The 10289-nt window shown below is 39.6% G+C and overlaps 1 protein-coding gene across 3 annotated transcripts in view; it reads right to left on the bottom strand.

Moving 5' to 3' along the window:
* Positions 1 to 309: 309 nt before the first annotated feature.
* Positions 310 to 10289, bottom strand: part of LOC112455553 (MDS1 and EVI1 complex locus protein-like) — a 77777-nt gene continuing 67797 nt past the window's right edge. For 2 of the 3 annotated variants that reach the window (XM_025017560.1, XM_025017559.1), the window contains exons 6-8: positions 5483 to 5582; positions 2874 to 3030; positions 310 to 2792 (exon numbers count right to left, since the gene is read on the bottom strand). In XM_025017560.1, the coding sequence (XP_024873328.1) occupies positions 786 to 2792; positions 2874 to 3030; positions 5483 to 5582 (2264 nt within the window). In that variant the 3' untranslated portion in view covers positions 310 to 785. The remainder of the gene's footprint in view (positions 2793 to 2873; positions 3031 to 5482; positions 5583 to 10289) is intronic. The other variant, XM_025017561.1, reaches the window with a different exon arrangement.

Below are 10289 nucleotides of genomic sequence, written 5' to 3'. Positions count from 1 at the left end.
GCTTTGATTGTTCTCACTTATAACGTATGATCCCCTTTACCGAGCGACGCGATTTAATAATAATGATAAATTAACTTTATTAATAATAGCAATAAATAATATTACAGAAATACGCGCATCCTCTAATCGATGCTAAGGACGAAGAGGGGCGGAATGGGGATAACATTGAATTTCGTGCGCGTTTACATTCATAACAAGTCTGTAGAAACTATAGAACTAGACTATAGAAGAGCTTGTGACATGTGTGTGTGTGTGTGTGTAAGAAGGGGGCTAAATGGTCCATTTGTTGATTTTTACAATACGCTTTTCCAGTGCAAACAAACGTGGAGTGTAAAAAAGGATTACATAAGAAGAATCTTCGTTACGTTCGTCGAGTTCTTTACGTTTTTTTTTTTACAGAGCACCTGTTTTACAAGTATAATAGGGTTCACTAAATTCTTTCTGAAAAATTCCGGTACGGATATATCAATGTATAATTATAATTATTATTATAGGTTGTCTTCCATGGATTTACGGTATCGATCGCGATATAATCACGGAGAATAACCCGATTATACTCGAGAATTGTTCGCCTTGTAGAAGCAAATGGTTGATATTCTGCAAAGTCTAAGTACGCGGACCGTTCTAAGCTAAATAATCCTGCATCGACATTATTCCTGAAGGTAACGCCGTCACGATCGAGAGTTCTAAGACGAACGTATATCCCACAATAGTTCTGTACACGAACGACGAGTTCTCCTCGTCCTTCGAAGCGATCACGCAGATCACCCAGACTGACCTCTGGGCTATGTCGAAATTTCGATCACCGGCTCCGCGGTATTATTATTGAGCAGCTCCTGCTTCTCCCTCAGCTTCAGGTCGTACTGCGAGGGCGACGGGGATTCCTTGGCCTCGATCGGCGACAGTCCGTCTGTCTCCTCCAACGGAGACACACCTTCCTCGCTGTCCTCGTCCTCGTCATACTCGACCTCCATCTTGGACTCGTTTATCTCGTGCAGACGATTGGGAATATAGGCCGGGTGATGCGGCAACCCGTAGCCGCTCTCACCGCCGTAAGTGACCTTGCCCATGAAGGATCTGATCTCGTCGAAGTAGGTATCCTCTCGCTCGTTTTCGTTGCTGCTTCCAGGCGAATCGGCGACCGACACCACTCCGCTACCGTCGTCAGCCTCGTGCTTCTTCAGATGTCTGTCGAGGTTGGTCTGCTGTCCGAAGCACCTCTCGCAGAGCGGACACTTGAACGGCCGCTGCTTGTCGTGGATATTCCTGACGTGTCTCTGCAGGTTGCTTGATATGCTGAAGGACCTCTCGCAGTACTTACACTTGTACGGCTGCTCGCCGGTGTGCGTTCTCAGATGCCTCGTTAAATTGGCAGAGCGAGGGAACACTTTGCCGCAAAATTTACAGGAGTACCGATCCTTCATCTTGCCGTGGACGTGATGGTGATGGTGATGATGATGGTGATGATGGGGCGTCATTACTGCCTCTTGGAACGGCTTTACCCCAGGGAACGCGCTCAGCGGCGGCCGGGCAAGCAGATCGAATCCTGCTCCTGGCCTAGCGCCGCTGAGCCCGTTCATAAGCGAGCCTAAAAAAGGAAGCCCGCGCGGTGGAGCGAAGGGTGGAAGTGGAGGTATCAGCCTAGATTCCGGGGTACCTCCTCCTGGAGGTGGCGGTGCGCTGGGAAATCCCGGGAAGGTTCCCGTTGGACCGCGATACATCGTTTCGAGGAACAACGGGTGTATCGGTCTGGGATAAGCCATGTGAGGTGGTGTATTGGTCGGCGGTTGTTCAATTGACAGACTGGTCCTCAAGTGCGGGCTACTTCCTTGGACATCCTTAGACTCGAGTTCCATCGGCGGAGGAGCGGCAGCATCCTCTTCCGATTTCGGACGATCGGGAGGTGCGGGCGTTTCCTCCATCGGTACTGGGGCTGGCGACGGAGAACGGCTTTTCTTAATTGCGGTTTTTGAAATAGCGTCCTGTTTCTTAGTCTGAACCCTTAGATCCAACGGTTGCTCGGTCGCTTCCTCCTTCAAAGTGCTTTCAGTTTTTATTTTTCGTTCGTTGCTTCTAGCTTCTCTTCTCTTTAAAAGATCGTCATCACTTTCCGGTGTCGGTTGAACAGGAGGTCTAGCCGGAGATGGCCTAAACGTGGAAGTGGCCTCCTCCGCCGTGGAAGGAGAGACCTTATTGTGTTGCGACAACACTCTTGGAGGGGTAAAACGTTCCTTCTTGGGACTGTCGCTCCTCTTCTCGACCTCTTCGATTTTCGGCGGGAAAATCAGAGGAGTGTTGAGAAAATTCGAAGCATTTGGGAAAATTCCTGGATAAGGACCCATCAGACTAGGCGGATAAAAAGGCAAGCCGCCTGGCAGGCCCACGGGAGGTCGTGGATACACCAGAAAGGGGCTCGTCGCTGGCGTCGGTAATTGAGGCATGGTTCCAGGCGGACCAGTCGGAGTCGTGGAGTCGCAAAATCGCTTATGTTTCGATAACGATGTTACCGTGCTGAAGGATTGTCCGCATTTAACGCACTTGATCTGCATGCGACAGTCGGCGTGCATGCGTTTGTGCCGGCATAAATTGGAGAACTGCGTGTACGCCTTAAAACAGACCTCGCACTGGAAGGGTTTCACGCTACTGTGAATGTGGGTGTGCTGTTTCAGGCCGGAACTGGTCGCGAAGGTCTTGCCGCATTCCGTGCAAGCGTGGCTCCTCGCCCCCACGTGATGCGTTCTGATATGGCGTTGTAGGTTTGATGGGTCCGTGAAGACCTGCCGGATGTTCGACTTTTAGCGATACTAGAAGATGCTACTGGCTCGGGATGTATTGTCTGGTTTCGATGAGTGAAGCGCGAATTTGAAGCTTACCTTTGGACAATTTTCGCAGGGATAGTTTCTAAGATCACCGTGAACGATAGCACGATGTCGTACCAGAAGTGGCCGCCAAGCGTAAGCACGGGGACAGCTGTCACAGCGGTGCTGTTCCGCTGGGTATCTATGACAGGTCACCAGGTGGCTATCCAATCTGAAAATAAAAGATGCAAATATTTCATTCACTGTAATGTAAGAAAAAAAATAAATCAGAAAGCTATATAAAAAAGGAAATAAAATAAATGTTTATAACAGCGAAGATGAACTGGAGATCGTGTATAAGCTATACATTTCTGAAGAAAGCATATAATAGCATTTTCCTTTATCTCTTCAAAAGTTCATTTGAATTAAATATTTGATGGAATGGCGATAACTCCATTGCTATGTAAAAATATCTCCAAACGTTACTACACTTCTACCTGCGAAGTTTAATATATTTAATCAAAGCACCACATCGAGCAAGCAGGACGTGATACGGTAACCGACCTGCACCGACAAAGATTGCGTCGGGCGCAGTCTTGGATGATGACTAAGTGACTTCGGCTGAACAGTGGCGAGTCGGTTCTCGTGTAATAACGGTCGCACGTCCATGAAGAAGAGGGCGGCCGTCGCGCACGAACACACGCCGTCACGAAGAAAAGCCGTCCTAAGGGGATTGTCACGCGTTGCCACGCGGGTTATCGTCACACGGGATGGTGTGCCATGGTGTGCGGCGGCATTGATTTTACACCCCCGAACATACGCGCCGCGTGAAACTCATTCGTGGTGAGATAGTGCCTTCATGGTGCAACGACAGTGCGCTGCGCCAGATGAGCTACGAGCACGCGACGTTTTCGATGATGCATAAGGGGGTGGCTCTAACGCGCCCGATTACGAATCCCGGCTAGGGTTTAATGCCCCACAACAGGTGAATCTGCCGCGTCGGGGAATGCGGTTTAATATCGACTGAAAGAGCGAGGAGATCATCGATAGAAAACAGAAACGAGAATCAGTTGATTTTAATCGAAACTTTGAATTGTCCATCACTTGAGTTGTGTTTTATAATGTGAATTATTTTTTATGGTCGTAAAAGGAATGGCAGATATTTATCAAACTAGAATTATTTTCAAAGACGAATGTGACTGCAAATAGAAGTTAACAAAAGAAAATAAATAAAAAGCCAATAGCAACTCATCTAGAGAGGAACTAACGAAAGAAGAAAGAACGGCATATTTTTTAGTCATAATGTACTTTTGAAAAATTATGCATGATTATTGCAGGTTGCAGTTAACAAGGCGTTAATATAATTTCATTCATGGAAGAAAAAGCGCTTAATTATGAAGCTTAATTGTATATTAGATAAGAAGTACTAATATTTAACTGAAATGCAATGTTTAATTGGTTGAGTTTGCAATTAACGAGATATGGAGTATTTAGTGATAAACTGATAAAATTACATTTTTTACTCCAAAAATCATAAAGATTTGGATGTATTTAAATAATTTATATAATAACATAAGCACTTATAGTTAGCATTATTTTACTTTCCGTTACTAATTATTCTCTAATTAAAGGCAATGACGTAGCCCCAAGACAAAATGAAGGCTGACTAAGCATCATATTCAATCGTACAAGGAGTCTCAAAATGCTCAGGATTCTAAAGAGCACTCTTGAAACCGCTCGCGTGACAAAAGGCTTTCGCCAACTCCGAGATTTGAAGGCGATTACGTGGCACCCACTCTCTGAATTCCATCGATTAATTAATAATTGACGATGAAAATCGACGGACGCAACGAGCACTTTAATGTCGGTCGAGCCGTTGTCTTTTGATTTCGATCCGACGTATCGCTCTGCCAAGCACGTAATCGTCGCTCATCTGATTTGAAAAGCATATAATGATGTGCCATGAATCCTTGATGAGTCGCGCTTTGTATAGTCGCGCCAACGATAATAATCTTCGGATAATAGAATGCGTGAAAGTATGATAATAAAGGTATCTGGCGGCAATAACATTTTTGCGGATACGTGCAAATATACAACAAGTAAAACAACTGTTCTCCAATTTAATATAAATTTAACATATATATTAATGATAAAATTATTAAAACGCGATATTTCTCCCTATGTGAAATGGAAAAACAGATTGTTTTAAATGTCCCATAAATAATATTTTAAATAATAAATAAGACTTTTACGCTTTTTTAATGTGTTTGTAATTTTCCAATGCACATTTTTGAGAGATACAAACAAAAAAATTCATTACTTATATTTTCTAGTTTGTTTAAAAGATAGTATATTGTACAACTAGTGGGAAAAGTGGTCGATTCTGAATGAGTGTGAAGTTGGTCGCACGAGCGTCGCTCGTGCGACCATCACACTCATTTGGGCTCGACCACTCTTCTCACGAGTTGTTTATACTATTTTTCCTAACAAGAGCGTGAAACAGGTCGCTTTTCGCGCTTGTTTTACAATTTCATTTCTCCACTAGTTGAGAAATGGCTCCATTTCTCAACTAGTGGAGAAATGGATTGTTTTGCTCACTCAAAACAATTGCGAAAAGCGGCCCATTTCACGCTCGCGTTAGGAAAAAAAAATTGTACAAAAATCGTAGCGCAATCAGTACTTACAGTTCGATATCTTGAAACGGCTTGTCGCAGACAGTACATCTCGTTTCTCCTTCTTCCTCGTCCTCCTTGTCCTCGTCGACAGTTCCACTGTGCTGAGAGGCTGTAAACGACGAATACAACAATACAGATCACAAACAATACATGTCGGCAATAGTGCGAGTAAAACTCGCAATTTTCTCGCGATTTGTGTATGTGTGGTCGTATAGCTCTATAAATTACAACCCCCTGCAAACGATGATACGTGACGTGTCGTGGTGTGGGCGAATTACGTGATCCAGAACCGCGCGAGGGCCACAGGAGTGGCGTGACAAGTGGACTCATGGATTGTTCCTGAATTATTAAATTAAACCGGTAATATCGCCTGATCTACAAAATGAAGACTTCGATGTTTCTATAGAATTCGACGACGATTTAATAAGCTTTGTGGAAATAGTGAAAATAATTTTCAACAAATTCGCAAAGTTCACGCCAAATTACTCAACTAACATTACAATATTTACGTAATTATACGCTTTTGATTGTGTTGTTAAATAATTTTCGTATACAAATTTACGCTAGTATTGATTCATTTTTATTAATTAATTTGATGCGGAATTAATTTAAGCGTGGGTTTAACATGGATTATATTTATTCTCGGAATTCAGGCAATTAGAATCGTATATCGCTTCTTAATTATAAATTAATTTCAAACATATGCGATAATTTCTAATGGTTGTTCCAGTAAAATAAATAAAATAATTTATTAATTAAAAATTAATTTATAAAATAGTCATTAGTTTATAAAATATTTACCGTCCAGTTAATGATCTCTCGACCAAATATTGATCTATATTTACTATCTATAATACGATTGTATGCTTAAAAAATCAAACAGATTTGGTTACAACGCGAGTTCAAGTTACTTCACTACACTGTCACTTCTTCTTTTTCAATAAGTACGATCCGACACACAAGCGATCACGAAGACAATAGACACAATGATGTTTTCGTTAGTTGGCAATATACCGTCCAAGTAACTGCATACGCAAACGGGGATATCCAGATTCGCTTGCTATTGGTACAAGCGACGTTGGGGAGCAGCCAATCGCAGGTGAGTCTCGACAGCCCCCCAGCGGCATTTCACCCCCGAATATCAGAGCGCAACGGCAGGTAAAATCAGAAATCCATGAAGGAGACAAAGTTGGATTATCAGTGATTAAACACGCAACTAACATGAGTGCTAGCGTAAAATATAGTGTCTAAAATAATGTATACTAATCAATTTCTATGTAAAAATTTATCTAGTGTAGTCTATATCAATTGTCTGCTTGTGTACAAATATTTAAAAATGTAAAAAAATTGATGTAATTAATAGTAAACAAATTGAAAAAAACAAATTATAGATTTAAAATAGTTTTAAAATAATTTTAAAAACTCCCAATTTTTAATTTGTATCGCGAGTATAAGCAAGATCTTGCTTAAGTTTGAACGATATCCGACCTCCAACGGTTATTTAAATCTGCCGCTACACTTGTTTCGACCATATGGTCGAGTGATGGCCCCCAACGGACCTTCATGGGAACCGGGCACAACCCCCGTACCACCAACTACGCCCAACGCCACGCTAACCCCCCTTAGTACGTTAATCGCTCGTCTCTCCATGGCTAATTCGTAGCGGCACGCCGTGAATTTAGACAATGAAAGATGCGGTCGACCTCTATCACCCTCGAGACGGCATAGTTCGAACCCATCATATTGAAAAAACGATCGAGATGAAAAACGAATATTAATAACTAATAAATAAGATTATAATCAAGAATCATCACGGATGTGAGATAATATTCAGATGTGCTAAGTAAAAAAAATGTTGATTTAAATACAACAGAAGAGATATTAGAATATGGAATTAATCTCTTTTAAAATAATTTTTTAATGTATGTAAATTGTTTTCAATATATCTAGCTGTACAAAGTTTTTGCATAAATAATTTATATACATATAACATAAATAGGTAGAAAATTTTATATGTATATAAAAACATATGTTATAATTACAGAATGATAAATATAATTCATTTTCTTATAGCAAGAATTTTTTACATAGAACTTGAATCAAAGAAATATAAATAACTTATATGAGAATCAAGATCGCATATTTACAACATATAATATTCACAAACAATCATTTCTCTCAAATTTATGAAAACGGTTGAAAGTATTATGTTAATCTACCGCGTAGAAGGAGTAGCAAAGTCACGTTGCGGAAAGTCAACAGGTGGGATCCACTGGTAACACCCCCCGCAGTCGAGTAGTCAGTTGGCAGTTGCATGGGAAAAAGTAACGGAAATCAATGTTCTTGCTGCATCGTGACGTTCAAAATTCAAACGACATCATTAAAATACGTCGATAAATATATCAAAATAAATCTATTCGTTTATTCACCTATGTTTTCGTTTACTTTACACTTTTCTGTCAGTTTTTTTAAGTATATAATTTTTTTTTTATTAAAATTAAAAGGGTTTTAATGAGATCAAGTTGCATTAAATTCTTGCAGTCACTGTAGAAATTGTATAAATAGCTTTCTTTTCTCAAATATTAGTGGCAATTATGACGTAGAAAGATGTGCTGGTCTAATGAGCCGAAGATCCGAGTTCAAATCCGACCAAAAATTATCAGTTTTTATTTGATCGCCACACTAAGAAAAAAATTTGTTGAAAAGCGTAAAATGTGTTTTATCCAACTAAAATATTTAGTCCGATACGTTCAACTAAACATTAGTTAAATTAACTAATTCTTGATTTAAAAATTTTGATGGTTGATATGAATAAGCTATATCTTTTTTAATGCAACTTAATTTGATAAAGGCCAAATTTCAAGACGCTATGGCTCGATCTTGAGCTGTAGTACCATTGAAGAAGAAGAAAAATTCGATGAAAAGGAAAAAGGTAACTTCTTTCATGATAATATATTAAAAAGTCAATGATCTATGTAATATATGTGTAATATATAACTATTTATATTACATATGTAATATTTTTTGTTCAAAGATTTAAACAATACACGATTTTGCAGAAGTGTTTTCTTATTCCTAAAATACACATAATACGAATTTTTTCTTTAGCAATATTCACATTTCTTGCATTATACGATAACTAGGAAAAAAAAATTTTTTTTTCAATTAATCAAACGGAAAATCGATATCTGCTTGGATCTTTCAGTAACAATTTGTCGCACGCGACCGTAGCGATTTCGAATCAAACGTCAAATAAATGTGTCATTAGTCCGATGAATCAGATGGGGTTGTAACATGTCACACGTACCTCCCTACCTCGGAGTACACCACCCCCTCAGGAAAGAGTGTCGCGTGCCCTTTTGTATGCGTATACCCCTTTTTTCTCATTCGAATCGTGCCCTTTTTTTCGGTCTTCCCTGAGACCTGGTTATGCGCGTGTTAATCGACAATAGTTGGCTATAAATTATCCGCTACCCTAAAGAGCTATCGGAAAACACGCCGATGATATAAACGCGTTTCTCTGCGTGCAAAAAAGGAAAAACGGCGATAGAAAAAACAAGCACCGCAGAAAGTCACAGTCATAAGTCACCGTAACTGTCCACAACAATTGCATCTGCCATGTTACCGCAACTCAATTCGTATGTAAGTCGAAAAATGTCTGGGAAAAGTCATAATGTTGCAGTTAACGCAAGTACTTATCGTATCGACAAACATATGCAGAGATATATATTAAATAATTATCTAAGTGGTTAGATTAAATATATACATATGTATTATAACATTATCATCATAAGTTACAGTTACTTGCAATATTATCCTAATTATTTGTTAAACTTTCTTTCTCTTTTAACTTAATTGAAATACGACATTTAAAAAATTTATTTTAATATCTCCATATCCTCATTTTATTATAATATTTTTAATTATTAAGATCTTTTCTTCCCCTGTTGAAAAAAAGAGAAGATCTGTATCTATAAAGAATTAATATCGAAGGCGGATTGAATACGTGCAGGCGGAATATAAATTTTTTAATGCGAATATTCGGTATAGATATATGCACGTCTCTCTCTATGAGATTAAGTTAACATACAACTCCGGTTGAATGCTTCGCTACGCGCACCCCACGTAGGCGTGTTAAAATGATTCCTCGCATCTTTTTCTTTCGCTTTCCCTTGTTCGCTTTCCCTTGTCTCTCTCCCCGTGAAAAAAAATGATCCGTCCGAGGGAGAGACGCGGCGCAGATGCCCCTCGCAAGGGTTGATACGGAACGTACGTCGTTTGTTTGACATCATTATTCCTGCTGCACGCACCAGCTTGCAGGAGATTCCCTCGTAAAAATGGCTTTACTGGATTAACGCCAGTACCACTCTTATGCCATTTAAAGTCGCGGCATTAATATCTCTTAATGCGTAAAATTACGTCCACCGAGAACAAAGATATCGGTATAACGAACAAAGATCTCAGTATAACGAAACGAGATCTGCAGAATCAGTATCAACAAAAGAAGTGTCAACCATACAGCTGATGATATTAATAAGTTATTACCTAATGCCTCTCTCTCATATATTGAAATAAATAATTGCAAAATTTGCGGACAACTTACATAAATATAAATTGTTAAAAACATAGTAAATTTTATTAATATTTACTGCTCATTAGTAATGTAATTACTTTGAAAAAAATTATTAGGATATTATTAATATAAAGTGAACAAAATTCGCAGATGCAATTTCTTCCACGACCTAATCTGCCTGTTATCGTAAAAATAAGGTTCTTATATAATTTCTAAATTAATTCAGAGAAAGGAACATTATCG

Source organism: Temnothorax curvispinosus, unplaced genomic scaffold (assembly GCF_003070985.1).
Source record: "Temnothorax curvispinosus isolate PA1 unplaced genomic scaffold, ASM307098v1 QBEX01006175.1, whole genome shotgun sequence".
Classification (NCBI taxonomy): Eukaryota; Metazoa; Arthropoda; class Insecta; order Hymenoptera; family Formicidae; genus Temnothorax; species Temnothorax curvispinosus.
This window is presented reverse-complemented; position numbering and strand designations above follow the sequence as displayed.